General features: G+C 43.4%; 1 protein-coding gene across 1 annotated transcript in view; it reads left to right on the top strand.

The window, feature by feature from the left end:
* Positions 1 to 25,040, top strand: part of LOC118121620 (contactin-associated protein-like 4) — a 72,248-nt gene that overhangs the window by 28,797 nt on the left and 18,411 nt on the right. Inside the window, exons 4-14 of the mRNA XM_035177654.2 lie at positions 319 to 466; positions 793 to 996; positions 8,526 to 8,701; positions 8,815 to 8,961; positions 10,955 to 11,222; positions 11,509 to 11,658; positions 14,928 to 15,099; positions 19,856 to 19,962; positions 22,216 to 22,335; positions 22,476 to 22,679; positions 23,681 to 23,843. Of these exons, the coding sequence (XP_035033545.2) occupies positions 319 to 466; positions 793 to 996; positions 8,526 to 8,701; positions 8,815 to 8,961; positions 10,955 to 11,222; positions 11,509 to 11,658; positions 14,928 to 15,099; positions 19,856 to 19,962; positions 22,216 to 22,335; positions 22,476 to 22,679; positions 23,681 to 23,843 (1,859 nt within the window). The remainder of the gene's footprint in view (positions 1 to 318; positions 467 to 792; positions 997 to 8,525; positions 8,702 to 8,814; positions 8,962 to 10,954; positions 11,223 to 11,508; positions 11,659 to 14,927; positions 15,100 to 19,855; positions 19,963 to 22,215; positions 22,336 to 22,475; positions 22,680 to 23,680; positions 23,844 to 25,040) is intronic.

Raw genomic sequence — 25,040 nt, 5'->3', positions numbered from 1 at the left:
TGTCTGAAAATGCAAAAAGTCTCTCAGGATCACAGAAGTTTTTCTCCACACGCACGCAGTAAATTTCAACATGAGCTCTTATTTCTAATGGATTACTTTATCCACCTAATTTACTGTTTGTGTAGCAAAAAACGAAACGATCGTAGCTTTTAGCCCAGTGGAACTTCAGAAGAGAAAGAAGAACAAACAAAGAAGTCGATGGGTGAATCATGCGTAATAATTAGTTACGAACAAAACGAGCTGTTCTCTGCAGCAGCAACCAGGAAAATGTTTTGATGTAAAAGTTCTTCAAATTAACTTATGATTCTGCGGTTCCAGGCGTTCCCAGGTAACAGCAATGCAGACACGGTGGTTCAGTACAAACTGGATCAGCCCGTCATCGCTCGATACCTGCGCCTGGTCCCACTTGACTGGAACCCCACCGGACGGATTGGACTCAGACTGGAAGCATATGGATGTCGATACAGTAAGTCCCAATATCTGTCTTAGTCCAGGATTCCGTTGTCAGGTTTGGCTCGTGGGTTTTCTGTCCATTATAGTATTAGTGTTCAAATGTACGTTCAAATATCTTTATTCACTTTAAACCTGTTTATGTTATACAGATGTGACTCTGCCAGATAAAGTGGAATAATATATATAATCTTCCTGCTACTTGCTATGGAACAAGGTGAAAACTGGCTGCTAAGACCCCGAAGCTAAATGTCAAATAGCTAAACTACCAGCAACACATCCAGTGAGATGAGTAAACATCTAATAAAGATCTTCCTCCTGCTGCTCCGTGTCGTCCTGTAGCTTCTGACGTGGCAAACTTCGACGGCAGCAGCAGCCTGGTCTTCAGGCTGAGTGCTCGGCCGAGCCGCACAGCGACGGAGACGATCGCTCTGAAGTTTAAAACCATGAGGAATTCTGGGACGCTGCTCCACGCCGAGGGACAGAGAGATCACAGCCTCACTCTGGTGCTGGAGAAAGGACGACTGCTGCTTTATCACCAACAAGGTACGACATTAATCCTTCATCATGTTATGTCGAATTCACGTGTTACAGCAGAACTTTTCCTCATTACCATTGAGCAAGGCCCTCAACACCAGCTGCTCCAGTGGGGCGGCGGCTCTGTGGTTTTATTATGAAGCCTCCAGGTGTGAATGTGTGTGATTGTGAAGAAGAATGTTTGGTTTTCATTTTCATTTATGTTTAAAGGAGACATATGATGTTTTTTTACGCCTCCATCTTGGCTACAGCCAGTGGCCAGAGTCGTTATGTGTTTTGTGTTGTCCATCTGTCTGTCCTGAGAACAACATGTCTCAAGAATGTCTGGAGGGAGTTTCTCCAAATCTGGTACGAAAGGTTCAGTTGGATTTATAGATTAACTGTTTTCTTTGCTGGTCAACGGTCACGGTCACTGGGACCTTACAAAACACATCTTGTGAACGTGTTGACTTAAGAGCGCCTTGCGAGGACACCTTCAAATTTGTATCCTTAAAGAGACAGTAGTTAAAACCTAGTGTTTCAGATTGAGGCTGAAAAGAGGAGCTACAGTGGAAAGTTGTGTGTTTTCTGAACATTAGATCTCGTAAACATTTTCAATTAACAATCCAAAGTATAATGATCAACCTGAATACGAGGAGAATCTGTCTTCTTCAGTTTGGACAAAAAACAGCAGGAGTCCACTTCCTGATAACCTGTGCACAGTGACGGGAACTTAGTTTTTAGTTAGTTTTTTTAATCATTCAATATATTTTAGAGTTTCTTCCTGATGACTTTGCTGGCGAGCTCTGCGGCTCCGTCTGTGCATTCATCGTGCATTTACTGTTCATTACTGTGAGTAAATGTCAGCTAAAGGCCTGAACTCAACCGTGCAGTGTAATTATGCACTCATCCAGGCTCCAGAGCCTCCACCACTCCGCACAGGGTTTTTAATATTCAGTACATCTTTGTCCCCGCAATGAAACAGGTGGATCTTCAAGCCGGGTTTCGTCCATCTGCTACTTTACTTATACATGTTTGTCACAAGAGATTTTGACAATAACTCAGGAGAACGTAGCTTCTTGATGAGCTCACTTCAGTGTTTTCCTATAATATTTCAGATGAACTAACTCAGACTTTGAAGAAACTTGGAGAAAAGGTGCATTTCACCATTGCAGCCCTGCAGATACGGGCCTCTACATGTTGAGTGATTGTGAAGGAGGACGGCATCATTTGTTGCGGGAAAGAAGTTTTCTCCTTTCATTTCTTTTCCCAGACTCCCTTTCCCCCACTTTCCTTCAATCGACCGGATCTCTCTCTCTCCTTCTCGCTCTGGTTCTCTCGCAGCTTGACTTCCTCTCTCATAGTCTCTCTCTTTTAATCTATGATGGATGTGAGCAACATGTGCTAACGGTGAACTCTGCGGAGCACGTGGGTCCAGCACAGCACAGCATGATCAATGGCCTGTGCCCGCGCAGAATGGAGCAGTGTGGAGGAAACGTGTGTGCGTGTGTGTGTGTGTGTGTGTGTGTGTGTGTGTGTGTGTGTGTGTGTGTGTGTGTGTGTGTGTGTGTGTGTGTGTGTGTGTGTGTGTGTGTGTGTGTGTGTGTGTGTGTGTGTGTGTGTGTGTGTGTGTGTGTGTGAGGTTAAACCTGAGGTGTTGTTGGGCTGCCAGGCCGTCGTAGTATCGCCATATGGCAAACCTCTCATCGGCGGTGCCATCTGGCTGCTCGAGCACTCTGCTCAGTTACCGTTCCTTCATTAAGGGCTGAAGGCTTTTCTGTAATGTTAAAATCATTACACTCTGGGAACATCAAAAATATTTTCTCAGGGAAAAACAGGTTTTCTTCTCTTAATGAAGTTATATCTCAAATGTGGACGAACTGTGGATAATTAATCCTTAAAGTTCACTCTGCTTTTTATGTAGGAATATTTGGGGTAAATCAACAATTCCTGCTAAAACTAGGCCTCATTCAGTTCATTCAGAATATCCCTTTTTCACTACTTTGTTTTGTAAGACTTATGTGGCTCTGGAGGTAGAACGGGATGTCCATTAACAAGAGGGTTTATGGTTCGATCCCCAGCTCCTCAAAGACTCCAGGACACAGATAGTGAATAAGGTAGATAGTGGAAAAAGCTCTTTATAAATGCAGTACATTTACTATGGGTGGAGGTTTCTGACACCAGAGGGGTTTCATTTCATCAGCTATTTGTATTAGAGTCGTACAACTAGATAAACATCGACCGTGGCAGATGCATCTTTCTCTCAGCACATATTACAGTCATGGACTTGTGAACACACAGGTGCACACAGACACACAATTGCACACATTAGTGCTGGACCTCTGTAAGAATGCTCACTCAGTTCTTGGCACATTTCATTATGTGGAAATGTGGAAAGGTGAGAGTGTGCGACCATCATTACGGGAATGACCTGAGTTATAATTGTGTGCAGTGGCAGGGAACCAAGATCTGCCACATGCCGACATGTTGGCATTTTGTTTGGGTGGTTTGAGGAACGAGAGCATTATATTTTCTGGACAGTTGTAATATTGCGGCTGTATATTCACATATCTCACTGATGTGGAGATGAAGGTCTGAGTGAGACTCTTATTAAAAAGTCTGAACCGCTCACTTCTACATATGCACTTCAATTCATGCACACTTATTGCATAAAATATTATGCCACATAATGTAGATTTATGCTAGTATGTTTCATTTTAATGCTGCAGCAGGGTTAGGGTGTCGATCCAGTTAATTTGATAACAAGTTGATTATCTAGTTGCATAATTACACAAGTATTGGGGCTCATTTAAAGAGGGAAAAACCAGGAGATCTCAATAATAAAATCATTATTTCGGGCTATTTGTGCTGCCTGAGTTTAAATCAGACTTATTGGGTCTCATCAGCTCCACCTCATTATAAGTATCAGGACTTTAAAAAGACTGTGCAAGAAACTGAGTCTTTTCCAAAGACAGAACCACACAGACGAGGAGGAGTTTGCCTCTTGACTGTGTATCGCTGGTTTGATGCTCAAAGGGGTTTCTCATTGTTCTCATTGAGACTGGTTTAACAAAGAGTCAAACTCTGGCTCTTCTCCTTGCAGCGTATTTTCCTGATCCCCTAATATTACGATATTTTCTCGTAAAATTACGACTTTATTCTATAAATACTATTCTACTATGCTCATATATTATGACTTATGTTATTATTGTAAAATTACAACTTCCTTCTTAATTACAACTTTATTCTTGTAATATTACGCCATTATTCTCGAAATCTCTGAATTATTTATTTTTTTAATAAGGCCCTAATACTGTGGTATTAAAGCAGATTCTACCACTCTCTCTCTCTCTCTCTCTCTCTCTCTCTCTCTCTCTCTCTCTCTCTCTCTCTCTCTCTCTCTCTCTCTCTCTCTCTCGCTCTCTCTCTCTGCTGTCTTCCATCCTTCACAATTGTCGTGACCTCCCTCTGTCACTCCCTCTCTACAAATAAAAACTGAATATTGTCCCTTATATTCCCCAAACTTTGGGAAACGGTGGAAGAATATTAATTCCCCGGTGGTTTTGTCGAGTGTCTGTCAGCCACAGAGCGGTGTCATCTGCCGGAGCCGTCAGTCTGACATCAGCTCCCTGAGTGACACCTGTCACGTCTCCCCTCCAGACCCGAGCTGATAGTCAACAAAGAGCTCCGAAAACTCTGGGTAGCAAAAGTAAACAGGCCTAATGGAGCAGAGCCGAGGCTGAGCGGTGATGATCCAGCAATACGGCCAATGCTGATGCTGCGCCTCGATCACACGGCTGTCACTGCACACCTCTCTCTGTGGCTCACTTCCTCCGGCTGCCCTCTATCTTTCCATTCCTGCCTTTTCTATTTTCTTCTCTTTCCATTGTTATTTATCACAGCCTCTCCCACACGTCGTCCCAATTCTGGCCCTGCTACTTTTCTGTTTTTTTCAGAGGCGATTATTTGCCTTTTTCAATTGCACGCTCTTTATCTTTCTCTCTACTCTCTCTCCATGTCTCTCCACACAGCCTCTTTACTCTCCCATGAGCTTGCAGTCTGTAGACAGGGTAATTTAGATCAATAGCTCGGAGCATCCAGCCTGAGCCACAGCATGCTCCTCCACAGTCAGAGGAGAGGAGAGGACACGAGAGGAGAAGAGAGGAGAGGACAGGAGAGGACAGGATAGGACAGATAACGAGAGAGGAGGAGAGGACACGAGAGGAGAAGAGAGGAGAAGAGAGGAGAGGACAGATAACGAGAGGGGAGGAGAGGAGAGAAGAGGGCAGGAAACAAGAGGATTGGACAGGAAAGAAGAGGACAGGAGAAGAGACAAGTGAAGAGGATAGGAGAGAAGAGGAAAGGAGGAGAGGAGAGGAGAGGAAGAGGAGAGGAGAATAAACAAGTGATGAGGAAACAAGAGGAGATGAGAGGAACAAGGGGAGAGGAAATGAGAGGAGAGGAGAGGAGAGGAGAGGAAACAAGTGGAGAGTAAACAAGTGGAGAGGAGAGGAAGAGGAGAGGAGAGATAATAAGCTGAAGATGTAGATGTATTATCTGCATCGCACGGTGTGAGAGATGCTCTGAGACGCTTCATCATTATCTCTCAGCCTGATCCTGTCGCAGTGAGGCATGTTTCCTTCTGAGGAAAACAAGCAGGCGCAGACTTAAACATGGATAATGAAGGGTAACACTGAGCATCAGGGACATGTATAACATAAACATAAAGATTTCACACACAGCAAATTTGTTTCACGTCGGCGAGTAACACTCATTAGCATAATAATGAATGTCTGAATGAAAGAGACAGACGGACGGAGACGCAGCGAGACAGTGAGACAGTCGGACCCTCTCTATCCGTCTGTGTCCAAGCTGAAGTAAATTGGCTGCTTCATTAAGATTTATGTCCACTGTTCAAAACCGTCTCATTTCCTTTCTGCTTTACATTTATCAAAACGTTTTCTGTAATGATGCCCACTGCTTCGTAATTCAGTTCAGAGGATGCAACACGCAGCAGTAAATACACAGAGGGCTGCTGCTGCTCCGCTGCCGCTCTGGACGAATGGCGTTAAGAGTTGGAGACTAAATTAGGATTGCATCAAAGAGGCATGCTGGGTAAGCTGCATGGCGAGCGAAAGCCTGTCTTTTCTCAATAATGAGGACGTGCTATTGGTCGGTTCTCCGGCGGCTGGTTGTGTTTTTCAATGCACAATTTTTGTTTTCAACAGATGATTTGAGATTTTACAGCAAACAAAACATCGGCGCGATCACAAAGGTTTGTCGCTAATCGCCCAGAGCAACAACACATCCTCCTCCAGCGCTCTGGAAAAGAGAACGACTCTCTCCGGACAAACTCTGCCAGTTGGCACAGAAAACGCGAGGCCGTGAAGTGCGGCGGTTACTGTTGCATTCGCTCACTCCGTCCCACTTAGTGTGTGATGATGTACAGTGAGGCTCCGGGAGCTCCTGCTGTAAACGGCCTCAGAAGAGTCTTCAGTCGGCAGCCAGGCTGTTTTCAGAGGAGCCCGGAACACAGGGAGCAAAGGGGGGACTCTGCCCTGCTGACTAATTTGTATCGCAGTCTAAAAGGAGTTTCACAGTCGCAGAGTCAAAAAGGCAAAAGTAAATGAGTGGCTAGTTTATCAGCCTCGGAAAAGAGAGAGAGAAAAATGACTGTGCTTACATGGACGTCAAAGATCTGACTCTATCTTATTCTGACTAAGACACTAATCTGATTATGATGTTTATGTTTGTATGAGTTACTATGTGGTTATGACCCATGTCAACATTACTTCCACTACGTTACATGTCAGATGCTTCCTCCAGAATTTAAAAACCCCAACCTGAAAGAGTTTAATACACAATGCTGCCACTATACCCTTTGAGTGTCTCCTCCATGTTAGTGGATGGGACAAACTAAAAAGTAAAAGTACACGTACATTTTTTCATGATAATTTCGCTTGAAATTAGTTAGTTGAAGCTGTAAAATCGAGGTGAAACATCAAGATTAACAGCTGAGACTGACTCACGATTGGTGTGTATCGAGCTCACGTATCCATGAGACCTCGTTACTACAGCTTAATCCCCCGATCGTGGTTCCGGATGTACAAGATGGCGGCGTTACTTTCCAGGGTGTTTTGGCTTCATTTCTGGAGAGAGGGAGGAATTGGAGACGTCCATCATTATTTATGATCTATAGCTATGTTCATAAGCAGATTGTTGGTTGAAGTTTCAGGGCTGCAGGCACCTCGTCTCCACGTTGTTATCAAGTTTCGTTCTGTGCTGTATATCCCTACTTTTAAAGTGTTTAAAACTTTTTTATTTTTATAATATACGACTTGTCAATATGTTTTTTTTTTTTTTAATGAATCCAATTAAAGGGACAGACAGAGAGAGAGAGAGACGGGAAACAGATTGTTTCATGTTAATAATCTCAACTCCCTGCTGTGACTAAAGCTGTGAAGGGGTTCGGGAAGGACATTATTTTTACAGCACGTGAGGCTGACGTCGTGAAACAATTATCACAGCCTGTCTCCTGACAACACCTGTCACTGTCGTCCTCCATAAACAGATCCAGAGCTCGAGCCTCGACTCCTAATCACAGACAGAATATGATGAAGCTGTCAGTGAAGGGTAGACTCCTGGAAAGTGGTCTGTTCAACTCCTCACTTTAAAGACAAAGACGTTCAGTGTGAGTCAGCTCACAGTGGACAGCTAAATCAAGACGTTAATGCTGGCTAACACAGCCGCGCTCCTTCCAGCCGGACAATAAAAAACGACGGGATGCTTAGTTTCCTCCTCGCAGGTTTAGTAGTCAATGAGATGAGGGATGAGAGAGACGAAGAGGGAGGAAGAGGGCGGATGTTTTCATGAATGAAAGTTCAGTGTTTCTGTAATTGTTTGCTCTCAGACTTTGATTTCAGCATTGATTTCCCACATTCTCTCCCTGGCTCCACTTGATCCAAATGTAAACAGCTATTGCTTGTGTATAGATTTGATAAAAGAGATAAAATACAGCAATTAGGACGTGGTGGTCGTTGGTTTCACAGTGAGAGGGTTCCTGGTTCGAATCCTGTCTTTCTGTGTGGACTTTGCATGTTCTCCCTGTGTGTGGGGGGTTTTCTGCAGGTACTTAATAATAATCTATCCATCCAGCCTGTGGTTAATTACGTCCTGTGATGATTTTGCAGCATCATCACTTATCTCATGCTCCGTCCTCCTCCCTCCGGCGTACAGACGATGCAGCCTCTCTAATGAGAGCATTTGACCTCAGTGACCTTCTCCTCGTTTGGAGCAAAGATGAAAATATTCCTCCGAAGCTGCGTCATTTCCGTTACTCGTTTTTGATCTGATAAATCCAGCGTGAATCTTTGCCAGAAGCAAAACACATTTTAGAACGATGTCTTCAAGCGTGTTTTGGAGGACATGTGACCTTAAAGTGCTTTTGAGTTCATACAGATGCAGCACCTAAGAGTATTTCTATATAAGATGGAGCCTTTGCTCTGCTGCTGCACCCTGATGAAGACTGATCGCTCTTCTTCTCCTCCCCTCCCCTGCAGATGTGAGTTCATCCTCCGGGGGTCAGCTCCTTGTTTCTCTGGGAAGTCTCCTGGACGACCAGCACTGGCACCGTGTAAAGCTGGAGCGGCTCAGCACTCACGTCAACCTCACTGTGGATAAAAACACGCAGCAGGTTCACGTACCAGCGGAGCTCAGCCACTGGGAGATTCGCCAGGTGAATAACACAAACACACATAATTGAACATTCACTTCATTTACTCCTTTCATTGGGCGACACGCTTTCATTGGGCGACACGCATCACATGTGATGTTTCCCTGTGTGTGCAGCTCAGTGTCGGAGCTGTGCAGAGCCACGGGCTGCAGAAACCCATCTTGTCCAACAGGAATTTCCATGGCTGCCTGGAAAACCTGCTGTACAATGAGCTCAACCTTATAGACCTGACGAAACAGAACAACCAGCAGGTCACCGCACTGGTAAGTTATTGTTTCAGCATCTGGGGGACAGCAGTATGAATCGAGATGGAGGAGGTTATATATCAGGTGGCCCCTGGGTTCCAGGAGTAAAACAGTGTTTGATTCACATTAATTAATCTGATTGAGCCCATTTCATCATAATTATTCACACTTGGCAAATAGCGAATCAAGTTGAAGCGGAACGTGGGACTCTTTCCACATTGTCTCCAGCCAAGAGTAATTCAAAACACCATTATTAAACTATTCTATCCAGCCACTGACCTTGATTTTTTGAAGACCAGAAACCACACATTTTCTGCCTCACACCTGACACAAATGTACTTTAACCAGTTAGATCCAAGTTAAGCAATGTAAATATATCCTTGTATATCTTTGGATTATTATAATTTGTCCTGTACACACAAGCACACACACATTTATGTATATATAGTATATTAAATTGCTGCCGTGGCGACAAAGTGTAGAACAAGTTGATCACATTTGCTCACTTCAGACTTTTTGTGTTTTTCCTCCCACTCGTTCCTCCTTTTCTGTATCAATGTCATTATTATGTTAGTGGTCATTGTGATGATCATCATCATTATTTTCATCATTTGCATCATCATCAACTTTATTTTTACTCCCGTTGTCATTAGCATATCCATAATCTCCTTCATTATCATCACCAATGTCATTACATTCACATTTTGGCATCACACAGCCCAAAGCAAAAAAAACAAGAGGAGAAGACAAAAAAAAAAAACGATTCAGTGAAGAGAGGAGGTAGAAAATAAAAATGAGAACTAAGTAAAGAAGGAGAGGAGGACGGGGGAATCAGCACTTTCTGTTGTGAATTAATCTCCAAAGAAAAGTTTTCGTTGTCACAGCCCAGCTCAAAGACAGGGAGACAAGAGGAGCTGACAGTTTAGGAAAAGTAATTTATTTGCAGAGAGAAAATGTGGAAATATATATTAAAAATAAATCAATGTAAGAAAAAGGGAAGGGACAGCTTTCATCTGGTTTGTTATGGAGAGAAATAACAAGGGAGGTTTTTTACAGAGCACAGCAGCAGACTGTGGTGCAGCTTCATTCATCAACCGGCAAAACAAAACAAATCCAAAACAGAGACAGCCAGTTCGGAAATTATCCATCCATCCATTATCTATACTGCTGATCCCTTACTGTTCAGTGGGGGGGGGGGGCAACGTAGTCTCATGAAACGGTTCATATGATATCTTTTCATGTGAATTCCTAGAAAAATGTAAAATCTAACAGCGATACGAACGATAACCTCTGCAGAGATATTCTCAAGCAAAATGTCGCAGATACCTTTATTCTTAGTGGAAATTGTAATATTTTATGAATGTTTCTGCATTCAAATGCGTTTTGATGATATTTATGGTGAAAAATGTGGGTTTTATTTTCACTATTTCCATTCAGTGATTCTATACGATATTTGGTTTGTTAGTTATTATTTCACTTTACACAGAAAGACCTCAGCTGGACTGGGAATCGAACTGGAAGTGCTAACCACTGCAGCACTGTGCTGCCTCGTCTTCCCATTATGACAAAGTTAATGTTTGTGTGTGTTTTTGTTTGCTACAATATTGCGAGTGTCTTTATTTTGCTACCGAGGCAAAGTTTATTAAGTTCTTATAATGTGCTTTTGAAAATTTAGCCAAAGCTTCTGAAATCTAAAAACAATTATTCACCATTAAATATTTTTTTTAGATTATAGAGATAGAGAAACATTGAATGTGTTTGCAAATGTGACCTTTTTGACCCAAATGCTTGAAGTTTTCCAGCTTATTTTCGCTGCTCAGCAAATATCAATATGTTAATACAGGTGTCCTTTCTCCAGGGGCTGCTGAGGAGAACTCTGTGACATCGAGTTACACCGAGTCAGCCTCTGCAACTGATGAATATTCATGTTTTATTATCTCTTTTATACTCATTCTGCTCCCTCCCTCCCTCTCTCTCTTTCCCTCTTTCTCATCCTCCTTCTTTTTCTCAGGGCAATGTGACCTTTTCTTGTGCTGAGCCAGTCTCGGTCGCCGTGACATTCACTGACTCCCAAAGCTTCCTGCAGCTGCCCGGACTGACGTCGTGGTCGTCGGGTGTGGTCGCTGTGGCGCTGCAGTTCAGGACGTGGAACAAAGCGGGGCTGCTCCTGACCTTTGACCTCCCGCAGCTGGAGAGCACAGTCTGGTTGTACCTGAGAGAGACCAGACTCCGCCTACAGATCAGTAAAGTGGGCAGGGCCACACTGGAGCTCAGTGCAGGTAGGTCCCACTGTGACTCTGCATTTGCCTCAGCATCTGTTGACCGTGTTCAAGTCTGTGAACTTGTTGTGTGAACCTACTGCCAAGGACAGTCAAATATTTATGGATGTTTTAAAAACCCACTGACATAAGTAGGATTTCTCCCGGAGTTCACTTTTCTTTCAGGACTCTTCACATGGTTCACTTTACCAACTCGAGGCTCAATGCAAAGAAAACACTTCATCTGTGGCTTTAATTTCATCTGGCATTAATCAGCAATTAAAATACTGTATGTCTGTGTGTTCAGGTTCAGGTCTGAATGATGGTCAGTGGCATTCGGTGGAGATGATCTCCAGAGAAGATTGTCTGAGCATCACGGTGGACAAAGACGAAGGAGCCACGGCTCACACCAGCGTCCCACTTCCTCTAACCACGGCTACTCAACTCTTCTTCGGTGGTAAGACGATGTTATTACCTTCATTGTATGTGCTGTTTAAAAAACGTCTTTGTAAGTATCCGAGACCTGCGTTTATTAACTAAAAGCTGTCTCATTTTAAATGTTCTAAATATCTTAATGAAGTACTTGACGTATTTTGCTGTGTCAATAGGAAAACTGCTCAAATGGACATTTAGGACTGGTTGAAATTCACAGTTGTAATAATCATCATCTCCAGATCTCCGTTGGATGTTTAGTGTCCCGCAGAGAGGGATGAAGTCGTAAAGCTGCTTCTCCCCCCCCCCGCCTCCTTTCTCGTCTCGAGTCAATCTCCGCCTCCTCCTCCTCTTTTTCTTTGATGTTTCCTCCCTTCGAATGATCTTTCTCCTCTTCGCTCCATTCACCTTTCGATTTCTTCTCCTCCATTGACGGTCGAAAACATTATGTAGATGCCTGTAGTTTCTTACCAACTCTTAAAGTCTCTCCTTAAAAAGTTCCACCATTGTTGAAATTTGATAAATATGATCATCTCACTTGAGATATTAGCTACACTTGTGTGTTGCTCCTGATGTTGGGGATGTGCTGATCCACGGTGGCTCTACTTCACATTTTGCAGAACTTAAAGGGTTGCGATCCTAATGTCCTGGTGCCAGACACCACAGAGCGTCTTCAGGGCTCCTGTCGAGTCCATGCGTCGGTGGGTTGCAGCTGTTCAGGGAGGAGGACCAGCAGCGTTTTGAAGCAGGGACGGTCGTAACGTTTTGGCTCATCAGTGTCATTCCATTCATTGTCGGGCTCTACAGTGGTGTCGGCTTATGAGTGCACACAGGGGGACATGTACTTTTTGACAAGTACATCACTATGAACCATTTAACAAATCTTAACACACGGCTCATTAATGCTTCACTGTGGAGATTAAAGTTTTACCAGTTTAACAAAGACTTCAAAGAGTTACGGAGTCAAATTGGATGCTACACGATGAAGTGTTTACATTTTCCCAAAGTTCCTCCATCTCCATCCGTCTGTGCATGAAAATAACTCCCAGAAAATCTTCCTTTCAGCTCCTAAAATTCAAAGTGACAATATTGGTGAGTCATCATTTCCCCTCCTCTGCTGAGAGGTGTTGAACTGAGCGGGAGATGGGCGGACTGTAATTAGAGCAACGCAGAGCCCGGAGCTGCTGCTGTATTTGGACGCAGAACGCCTCCGTCCAGGATCAACCCCGAGCGCCATGAGTCACTGATGGATAAGACATGGTTTTTAAATGACAGCCACCACAGGTCTGCCTTCACCAAGCACCCGAATTAGAAATATGGAAAATCTGTGTCGAGGCTTATCACAAATAAAGTAATAATAACCTTCTGGAGATAAAAAGAGATAAACAAGTAGATTCTGCTGTGACAGTGGAATAATGAGACCCCTAGCTACATCTGTACATTGAAATCTGCTGAGGAAAGACCAGTTTCTCTTCTGGAGTGGAACCACAAAGCTGCTAGATGTTGTTTTGAGATGACAGAGAAGGAATCTGACTACAGCCGGGAGCTTTTCAAGGGACTTCGGGGGCCCCAGGCCAACGGGACCTGTGGGGTACAAATCATTTGAGAAAAACAACCTTATTCCGACCCCAGGGTCACGTATATACTGCAACTTTGAGGCTTTGAGTTTGCTTACCGGGGTTTGCTGGAAAAAATGCAAAGCGTGGCACCTGCTGTGGAGATAAAGATGGATGAAGCACCTCCACTTCTGGTGCTTTAAACACAGCTGGTGTTGTATAAAAAGGAAGCCAAAGTATGTGTGCTGGTATCTCGTACTTTCCATATTTTTTAAAACCAGAATCTGCACAGTCGTGGTTGTGGTGTGGAGTCGTGGTATTGAGGTCCTCATTCGATATCGCTGTCAATCGTGACATTTTCTATAGCATCAGATATCGAATTACAACCAAGTTTAGCTTACCCTTTTAGTTTGTTCCATGTCCCATCCACTAACATGGAGGAGGTAGGGTTTAGGATACAGCAGCCAGCCTCCATTTGTCTTCACTTTCTGGGAGCTGTCTTATTGTCTATCTTTCTAGTCTGAAGTGTGTAGTGATGGGATTAGTGTTGTGGGTTTGGAGCTTACATGAGGACTTGTCACTGCTGAGAATGTGTGTTCATGACCTGTTGGTGTAAACAAGATAACAGCTGCTCGTTTGGTGAACGCTGTGAATAGAAGCTGTTTCCTGGTTGATGCTGTCAGTTACACTTCCCGTTGTCCTACACAATGGGTGTGACGCAGTCTTTGTCGGCATTCATTTCCAACTCGTGTCTGAGGCGAGAGCGCTGTTCACAGCCTGGTCGTCAGGAAGGATTTCACACTGGTATTTAAATCGCTCACTTTTAACACGTATAATTAATGTGAGTTTTAAAATGACACGTGGCGCCTTTCAAAGTTGGCTTCCATGAACTGGAGAAGTTAGACGTATAGAAATATGAAATATTACAAATATTAACATGATACTCTCAAATATATTATTACCATTCTATTATAACAATAGTACTGTTCAACACTCAGTATAAATAGTTTTCAGCTGCATGTTTTGAATGTGTTGGTTCATATTCAGATTTAGTGTAGCTCAAGCTGAGTCTCCATATTTGAGTATTCATGTTATTTTATGCCTCCATCAATCATTAAAACATTGTTAACATACAGTAATTCGAGACCCTCTGGGGCTTCTGGAGGAAAATGGTGTTTCTACTTGTTTTTTTATCTTGGAAAAAAAAGTTAATTTAATTTCCATTTCTCCTCGATTGCTGCGGCAGCTAATGAATCTTAATCTTCATCATCACCTCCTTAGCACAGCAGAAGTCTTCTCTTCACACACTTTTCACACCTCCTTCAAACGAGTTATCATACGAGCACCCAGAACTCGGTTTAACTGAACTAAATAAAAGGAAAACCAATATCACAGCTGCAGGAGTATAAATCTCTACTGAACCTGTGTGAAGATCCTTTGCACAAATCTACGTCACTAACCAGTGTTTATCACCAATAAAAGGTTTCATCTCCGTGTTGCATGAATCAAAGAGGCATATTTTGTATATTTCCATCCATAAGTTTCATTTGGTTTCTTTTCTGTAACATTTACTGTATTTCACTGTATTTTCATTTACAATATTTGGCCTGTCTGAGTTCAAAAAGTATAAATTGTCGAGAGTAAATGATACAAAGAAAACAAAGTGCATAGACAAATACAAAGTTGAGTCCAACCTCTGATCTGATCTGATCTGAGTGTCCCGTGTCTCCCTCCTCAGGTTGTCCTGCTCAGCCGAACAGTCGGGAGTGTACGAACCCTTTCACCACGTTTCAGGGCTGCATGCGTCTCCTGACTCTGGACGACCAAACCGTGGACCTGATCAAAGTGCAGCAAAGACTGCTGGGAAACTACAGCCACTTGCAGATCGACATGTGCGGCATCATCGACAGGTCAGTCTCCAAATAACACCAATTTAAACCCACACATCCTACGTTTGTCTGAATATGAGATTTGTGAGAACACTTGTGGGAAGAAGTTTGTGATTTGTTTGCATTTCACTCCTGGTTTGGAGCAAATGCAATTCAATCAGTGGAGGCTGGAGACAGATCAGGTTCCTTTCCTCACAAGCCAGAAAACACGTCTCCTCATCCTCCTGCTCTGTAACGAGTGTGTGTTTAAAGTGAAGCTGCAGCATCGGGAGGCGTCTCACAGGAGACCGAGCTGCACAGGCTGGTGCTAATGAGGGTTTTAATTCAATTTGTACTGGTTTTATACAGTTTTTTATTTTATGTGTTGTTTTACAGCAAGAGCCCTTTGAGGAGCTGTTTGGTTAATTGTTCTGAAGTTTCTCTTCAGTAGTAAAAAAAAAAAATCCCTTTGTGCTGCTACGATGTTGAATTGCTCCGTTTTCCAGGTTTGAATTAAACATGTGTGAAGGCATTTTAAATAGATTTTGACTAAGAATTTGTGTCCCTGAAGAAGACACACGTGTTGAAATCGTCAAGGAATTACCCACAGTTCATTGCAGTGTGACGTGGGTAAACAAACCAAATGTGGGCATAACGATAAACAAACGAGCACGGAAGGAGCAACCAACCCTGACGTTGACATTACAAGTTTTAAAAAAGTTTTCAGTTTTTGTCTCTTGTCTGATTCTTCCCGTTTCATGAAAATCCGTAGGAGTAGATGTTGTATAATTCTGCTGACAAACAAACCAATGGGCGGGGGTAATAAAATACATATTAACCATCAGCTCCACATAATAACTGAGGTGATTGAAAGGTGAAGACATTACTCGACTTTGACCTTCAGTGAAGATCAAAGGGATGCATAGAAAAACTGTGATATCAGAGGATGCAGGCTGACAAGCTGCTGACGGAGGTGATTTACTAAAGGATGCTTTTAAATTTCCTAATAATCCGCACTCCACCACCAGATCTCAAACCTGAGCCATCTCTCAGGGGGGGATAAAGCACTTGTTTACGACACAGAATAAAAAAGATCAAGTTGGAAAAATCTCTCCCTGAGGCACAAGTGCCAGCCTTTTGAAATCAAGGATTTGAAAATAGAACAGTCGCCACCTAATAATCTAAAACTCTCATTCTTACCCACTTCACACCACAGCTTCCCCACATCTGCATTCTGCGAGAGCACGAATCACTTGATGAGCGGATTCATTAGCAACGAGAAGGAAGTGTATTCGATGATGTCAAAGCTAAAATATAGGAAGTAGATTCTTACCAAGTTAAATAGCAGGTTAGACGACCACCAGCTACTGTGACGCTGCAGACGTGCACTAGGCTTGAATTACCGGGAGGGACTGTGTGTGAGAGTTTTTCTTTAAAATCTGAGCGAAGCCACAATAAAAAGTTTGACACTTGTGGAGTTAAATTAGAAAATATCACTCTCACACATTATCTGTCAGTTATATGAAATGTGCAAAAAATGGTGGACGCAGACCCCAAATCTGACATGTGAAAGGTGTAAGTGTCAGACGTTGTTCAAACGCTTTGTCTGAATCACACTGACGCCTTCAGACCCACGAAGTCTGTGAACTCACCACCTCCCTCACACCGACACTTCACAGTGTGTGTGTGTGTGTGTGTGTGTGTGTGTGTGTGTGTGTGTGTGTGTGTGTGTGTGTGTGTGTGTGTGTGTGTGTGTGTGTGTGTGTTGAAGTGAGATAGATGAAGCTGTCAAAAGGCCGTAATTCTGACCTCTCTGCTCCTGTCAGGTTCCTGACAGCTTAATAAAAACAACCTGTCAATGCTCACGCACCCGCCCACAAATAAGAAGACACACAGGTCACAGAGAGGTTCTCGTCTTCTTGTTGTGTCTGACTGTCTGTGTGTCACTGTCTGTCTGTCAGACGCTGATTTTACCACACACACACATATTCACACATACACCTTCACACACTCATTCCCAAGCTCTCTATGTGTCTCAATTCGGGGGACCCATCCTTCGGAGGCTCCATTTGAAGACCGATTGCGGCACAGCAGACAGTGTCCCAGGTGTCCAATGCGTCCTTTCACCTCAGAGCAACGGAGGCTCAGCCTGGTGGATCCCGGTCCAACCCATCCCATGATTCATTTCAGTAAATAACACTCTTTCAAAGGGGTAATGTCGGCATTAATCAAGGTGAAAACGCTTGAAGAATGAATTATTAAATTGATGTTACTCAACCAAATGGTACAGATGTTAAAAAACACGTATTTTCGACATTTTTAATCAAGCTAAGAACTTTCTCGTCTGCAGCTCTGTTGCTAGGCGACGGCTGTAACGGTGGGACAAGCTGGTGACGCATTAAGAAGACGGGACCGCTTTGGTTCAGCAGACATGAAGGATGCAGCCCCTGAATTGAGACGCAGCTATTGTGTGTGTGTGTGTTTTATCTATGATCAGAGCAGGTGAAAGCATTAAAAAACCCACCTTCCTCTCTGGCTCTCTCTCTGCAGGACATCCTGCTCTACCTGTCCGGTAATAGAGTGCAGGCGGGAGGTGCGGCGCTGTGTTGGTTTAGCCAGAGGCGCTAATAGAAACCAGGAGATTGGATGCGAGCCCTGTGATCCACGTTACATTATAGGACGGTGTCACACAGCACTGGAAACTTTTAGATAAGCTGCAGAGTCTCTTTTCTCGGTTAATCCCGGAGCCCTGTGATCTGAGCTGTGCTGCAGCACACTGTCACATTGCATTGCAAATCGTTAGTCAGGCTCGGAGCCCTCCGGAGATTTATAGAGGACAAAGTGTTTTGAAACTGGGAACTTTTAGGGCCCTGGAAAGATTTATAGTAGATGAAGTGATAAGAGCCACAGTTCAGCTCACAGTTTGACCCGGGCTTGTGTTTGTGATTCCTTTTTGTAATTTTCGCTGCGTGTGCTCCTGGATGAGGCTGCGTGTGGCAGCCGGCCGCCGACAGCAAACTGGATGCTGAGAAAATGACAGAGAACTCCTCCAATGCTCCTGGAAAGAGTTTCCTACTGCGGCTGCAGACGAGTCTTGCCAAGAAAAGTTTCCCCAAACTTTAGCAGACTTCAGCGAGAGGAAGAACAAAGTGGATTTTGGGGGGGGGGACAAAACTCCTGCAAACTGTGTGCATGCACAGACATTTGTCTGCTGCTCCTCTTGTCTGCTCGAACAATGCAGATAAAGGAGTGGATCAAAAAAGGTCTGTTCCCTCATTCTACAGTCTGGTGGGAGAACTTGTGAAAGTAAACTGTGTTTCACCTGCTGAGGAAATCAAGTCTGGTTGAGTTTTATAAAAATATAAATCATCAAACCATTCGAATCAAATTTTTGTGGGAATGAAGAAGTAAAGATGGAGGAGTATAAGAAAGACAGAAGTTTCGCTTATGTCACCATCTGATAATAAGCATTTTGTTTATCGATATCAAAAGTGATAAAGTCTCCATTTATATGAACTGGTTTATTTCCAGCTACACTGACTGATTCTGCAGATTCTCTCACACTCTGACCTCATTTCAACTGGTTCACTGTCCAAACCTTGCTGCTGCTCTCCTCCTCTCCTCTCATCCATCCTTCCCTCCGTCCCCTTCAGCCCTCAATTCACCTCCTCATCACCACCTCCTCTCTCTCTCTCACCGTCCTGCACCGACTTGATTCCTCAGTCCTCCTCTACCTCCTTTCCCTTATTCCTTTGGATACTTGGCTTCGCCTGATTGTGATTTTGTCTTCTTTAACTTTGTGAGGCCATTTTTAGTTATGACTGTTAATATTGGTTATTATTCCTTTTATTGAATGTGTATTTAACCAGGAAGGTCCCATTGAGATACAGCATGTCTTCTGCCAGGGAGTCCTGGTCAAGATGGGCAGCAATGAAAAGGCAGCTTTACAGTTCAAGTTGCATTCATACATTCATGCAGTCCATCTATATTCTATCACTCACCATCCATACCTTTGGAATGCAGACTGTACCTGTAGGTGCCTGGGGATTGAACCACCGACCTTCTGGTTGGTGGACGCCAGACAAATTCAACTCAGTTGCAGTACAAACTTTTTTGTTCCCTCACCCACGTTCAGTTCTTCATGGAAATACTATTAAACTGTGACTTTAAATTGACTGATTGAATGAGTTTGAATTGTGCAATTTATGTGCAACTTCATACATTTGTTGAAAAAAGTTTCCCTTATTGGATTTCCGATGTTAGAATCAGTATTAATGCATCGCTCCTGTGTGTTGTACATTCTGCTTCTGCAAATACAAATGAACTCACAGCTGATTGAACTGCACTTGGTCCCAGTTTAATATGCACTAAATTAAACTGTTTTGCATCCGACTCTTCAGCATTATAGGTTCCCAGCCACAAATGTCTCGCCTCTAATTGCACCACAAATAAAGCAGCATGTTTTTATTCCGCTCCTAAACTTATAGCAAGTAGATTTCTTTCATTAGAAAAACACATCATAGTTCTGAGCACTGTTCCAGCTCCGATTCTCTCATTTAATATGCAATCGATTTGTGAGATCTTCCTCATCCTGTCATATTTAAGTCTTTAATCAATAAATCAGAGAAAAAAGTGATGTTTCAAACCTATAAACAAAGATTTGAAATGGTCTGAACTGAAACTTTTTGTTGTTGTCTTGAATGGGCTTTTATTCAGGTGCCTCCTACACCTCTGCTCCTCAGAAGAGCCGGGGCCTTTTCATTTTCCTTTTCCTAACACGTGTGTCTCTGTCTCTCAGGTGTTCTCCCAGTCACTGTGAACACGGAGGTAGATGCACTCAGTCCTGGAGCAACTTCCACTGCAACTGCTCCACCAGCGGCTACAGAGGAGCCACCTGCCACAGCTGTAAGCAACTAGAGCCACAGAAACATCTGGATGCTTTTAAAACGCTGATATACAAGGACCGAAATAGAAGCTGCTTCAGTGTTGAAGTGGTCGAGGCTTTTTAAGAGTAGGTAGACAGTGAAGCCAAAACAATGAGCTGAAAGATGCTACAAGGCTCCATATATCCAAGAGGAGCTATAGTCAGGTGATGGTGAATTTATGTTTGGAAGACTGTGACAATGTTTGGGATTCAAGCCAATAGGTTAATAATCCAATAATATAATAATTATATGAAAAAGGCCGATACGAAGAATGATTTCTGATATTTATGAGCATGAACTGGTAAATGCTGTGTATTTATATATATCTCTTTTCTAGTCTTGATGACCCATCAATTGACACACGTTCTTACAGTGCATCTTTGTCATACACACACACACACACACACACACACACACACACACTTCCGTCAGGGGCAATTTGTAGTTTAGTGTCTTGCCCAAGGACACTTTGGCATGCAGAGTGGAGGAGACCGGCTTCAAACCACCGACCTCCTGGTTAGTGGACCAGCTGCTGAGCACAACAAACACATCTTCTCAAAAAGCCAGAAATTTCCGGACACAACTCAGTTTTTCTCTGAAACTTTAACGACACATCAGATATTTTCCTTTGAACTGCAAATTCAAGTTTAAAACGTCTTAAGAACAAACTTATCTTTAAAAAGATGGCATGTGGAGACTTGTGTGGGAGTTTGCAGCACTTTTAAAAACCACTGCTTCTTAATGAAGAAGAGCCTGGTTGGTATAAGACATGATGCAGAGATGAAGTGTCACCCTCTCCGCTGAGAGGAGGCTGAGGAGAGAACAAAGGGGGCATCCTGCTGCAGATGAAAGCTGTAATTTCCTCCCACTTCTCACTTCAAACAGCTCACATCAACCACGGTGTCAGAGGGAAACTCTGCCAGCGTCTGTCTCCACTTGTTTAGTGTTGTGATTGTAGAAGTTTGAGGTTCATGAGAAGAATCGCAAAAAGAAGCAATTAAGAATTGATACAAACGCATCAGTGCTGCAGAGAGTCGCCCATTTCACTGGGTTCCTTATGAAGAACTCTGGGCTTCATTAATGCTTCCTCATAATGACCCAATGAAAACGCTAACGGGCAACTAGATTCATTTTGTAAGTTAATGTTGAATAAACATGTTCTAATCAGTTGTAAAGTTTGTCATGAAGGTCATTCTATCGTCTTAGATGAAAGATTAAATAAAAACAAGAGGAGATACGGAGACACACAGATAAACAGGAGGTGAGATCATGTGAGAGCAGGAGAGTGAGTCCCGAGGCCGACTGTTCTTTCCACATAAAAAGATTTCAGCTCAGACACGGCCTGCAGTGGTTTAGGTGAGTCAAATCAACAGGATTGTGGCTGTGATTACAACGCAATCTTTTTCTGTGGTGGTACGATCAGCTCCGGACAGGACCAGAGCCAGCTCAGGTTCACACACACACACACACACACACACACACACACACACACACACACACACACACTCACTCACTTACGTTCAGGATTTATTGTTATATTGGTGTCCAAACAGTTTTTCAAGCTGATTCACAGTTATGTTAAGTGTGTGTGTGTGTGTGTGTGTGTGTGTGTGTGTCTATTCTACACACAGGGTTTTACACAATTTGTTTGCACCTATTTTAGTTCCACAGTCGTCTCATTGTTGTATGACTGTAAGTTTTTGATCCATGCCTGTTTTATTTATTTACCTCCTGACGCTCTTTCATTGTTTCTATGATATTTGTCTACCTTGATATTGATTAATGTATTTTCCTTTGGGGAAATTCACAGTATACAAACACGCTTTGGAGACGAACAGCGATCATTTGGGTCGAGTGTTTTGTTTTTATTTATTATTTCAGGTCAGAATTAATAATTTGATCTTTTAGTCATTAAAAAACGCATCGTGCCTCTGAACATAACACAGGCACTTATTATGTTTCCTGTAAAACATGCTTGCATTTTAGTTTTATGTGGACATTATTTAGGAGACAGTTACTGATTGAACATTTTTAAATATTCTGTAAATTCTCAAATGATAACTGACAAAATCTTCTCATTAGTTTGGAAAAGGATTTATATTTTGACTCCAGTTCTATGAAATCTTTTCTGCATTAAATCGTTTGAAATCAACTTTGTGACAAAGCTGCTGTTGATTCAGTAGAAAGTTATTTAGTTATTCTTGATATTCTTTCATTGTGTTTTCCTCCCCAGCGACTTATGAGCAGTCGTGTGAGGCGTACAAACACAGAGGCAACACATCGGGACATTATTACATTGACGTTGACGGCAGTGGACCAATCAAACCCCAGCTCGTCCACTGTAACATGACAGGTAGCACAAACACACACACAAACACACACACAGATACACACACAGTACCAGTACATATCTCAGTTCAACCCAGTAAACCCAGCTCCTCTCTATTCAATGTATCTCCCTCCATGTCTGCGTTTCCCTCGTCTTCCCACCAGAGGACAGGGCGTGGATGGTGATCCAGCACAACGACACTGAGCTGAGCAGAGTTCACTCGTCTCCCGAGCGAAACCAATATTCAGCCCACTTCGATTACTATGATTCTGAGGAGGAGCAGCTACTCGCCATCATCGGCCAATCGGAGCACTGCGAGCAGGAGCTGTCGTACCACTGCAGGAAGTCCCGCCTCCTCAACACACCAGGTAAAGCCCAGAGAAAAAAATCTTGTTTTTTCTCTACATGAAAACCACCTGTGGAGGGCGCTGCTGCCGGGTAAAAGTTACATAGTGTTGCTTTAAGTTACTGAGATGATTGTGGGCGAGAGTCACATATTCAGGTCAAGCACTCTTGTGTTTATTTACTGAAGGTGGAGGAGAGCGTGTAGTTAAAAGTAAAAGGGCATCAGAGAATAGGTTCGGCTCAGGATCTATATCTGGCAGCGGAGAGGAGAGGAGTGGGGTGAACTTCTGATTTAGTTTGTTTCGCGAGTAACTCCAACATCGGTTACTTTTTCTGTTGTGCGTTTTCTCCGCCTCATCTCGCTGCAGCGGCTGAAACTTTCTCTCAGCTTCTAATAACTTAACTGCTCAAAATGGGAAATTACAAGTTGCATTGTTTTACGACTTTGCTCTTCTGATGCTCCTCTTTCTTGGCAAAACAGAATCTTAATTTGAACATGTTCCTTTCTTCTTCCTACCAGAAAATAAGGCTCTTAGGTTTCAAAGTGCGCTGAAGAAAGTCACCTGCCACCACTTTGTGCACCTACTTATCAGGATCCTTCTGAGGGAGAGAGGTCTAGAGAGAGCCGCTGCCCATTATCTGTCCTGTTTTATCAGGGAAACAGCAGCGATACATGATCAAGGCCGGGCAGCGAGGCTGTGAGGAGCCGCTGCAGGGCTGGCACAGAGCGCGGCGGGTTTGTGTTCAAATCCAATGGGTCTTTTTTAGATGGATGGAAGGAGGAAGAACAAGAGGATGGTTCTATATATCTTCTTTTATATGTCAGCCAAGCATGGACTTAAATAAACACATCCACAAATGTGTGTGAGATGAAAATAAATGAGTGACACTTTTAGAGACATTCAGTCATCAGTCACTGTATCCTCACAGGATGTATTGTCTTACCTCTGTTGTATCATTCATGTGGAATGATTAATATGTTTGTGTGTGTTTGTGTGTCTGTGTGTGTGTGTGTGTCCTTCAGAGGGGGCTCCGTTCAGCTGGTGGGTGGGAGGTCCGGGTGCAGGTCAGATCCAGACGTACTGGGCTGGAGCTCCGCCGGGCAGTCGTCAGTGTGCCTGTGGTCTGCAGGACGCCTGCCTGGATTCACATCACTACTGCAACTGTGACGCTGACTACGACCAGTGGTACGTTACTTCATGTCCTTTGGATCAACATTGTTATGACGGAAGAATGAGGAAGTCTGTTAGAAGTGACAATCGATCACACCTTGCTGCATGTTCGCCAAATGAGACCGACCCTTTGTTTTGGGATATTTGAGCCATATTTGCTATTTTACAAGTGGCCACTTTGGGATAAGATTCATTTTGTCCAGAAGACCAGAAGAAGTGCCGCATCATTGCCTGAAGTGGCCCACATCCGTACGCTATCGAGGTCAAGAGCCGTTAATTGGTTACGCCAGCTTTAAAAGATTAATATTGTGTCTTGGAGCAGATATAACACTGAAAAGGTAGCATGTTGTTTCAGAGGCTGAACTCATGAGTCATCAAAACGATTCAGCGTTTCCCAACACATCCTGGTTTACCGGACTGAAAGGAGACCACGACAAATCCCCAAATATTTACAGATCCTTCTCTCTTCGTGTTTTATCCTCTCCTATATTCAAATCCTTTCATCCTCGCTGTGAGCAATTCTCTATTTAGGTCGCCTTCCCCAATCCTGTGACCAATTATACCGTTAGAGCCATTTCTCCCGTACTGTAACCAATCCTGCCACCGTCTGCATCGCCAAAGGTCTGTCTTTCTATTATCTCCCTGCCTCAATCTGACTCTATTTTTACAGACTCTCTCCACAGATTCACGGCGTCTTTCTGCGCCGACAGTCCCCAGATTTATTTCTTGTTAAAAAATGTGCAGAAACAAAAGCTGCTGGAAGGTGAAACACGGCGGCGCTGAGCGTGTTTGTGCAGATCAGTCCTTCAGCCGACGTTCCTTCAGAACAGCGGTTCCACAAAACATCGTTCGCAGAGACGTCGAGTCGAGCCCAGACTCTTCGTTTGAACGCTCTGTTGTTTGGGTTCAGCTGTGGGCGCAAGTGTTTCACCCGTTCTGTGTGCGTGACTTCTCAGCTCGCTAGAGTTGATGCCCTCTTCTTCACCTCTGTCTTCGTCTTCACCTTGTTTTACAGCTTCCTCTCTCCTCCGTCCTTTTCTAATCAAACCTCATCTTTTTCTCCACCTTGTCTTCCTCCACATCCTTCGTCATCACCTAATCCCTCAGCACATAATCTCTCTTGTTTTCTCTCCTCCTCTTCCTCTTGTCTTAATCAATCTCCCTCTTCCTCCTCTTCCTTTTCCTCTCATCGTCCCACTTCCTCTAATTTTT

The sequence above is a fragment of the Hippoglossus stenolepis genome, chromosome 14 (genome assembly GCF_022539355.2).
Source record: "Hippoglossus stenolepis isolate QCI-W04-F060 chromosome 14, HSTE1.2, whole genome shotgun sequence".
Taxonomy (NCBI): domain Eukaryota; kingdom Metazoa; phylum Chordata; class Actinopteri; order Pleuronectiformes; family Pleuronectidae; genus Hippoglossus; species Hippoglossus stenolepis.
This window is presented reverse-complemented; position numbering and strand designations above follow the sequence as displayed.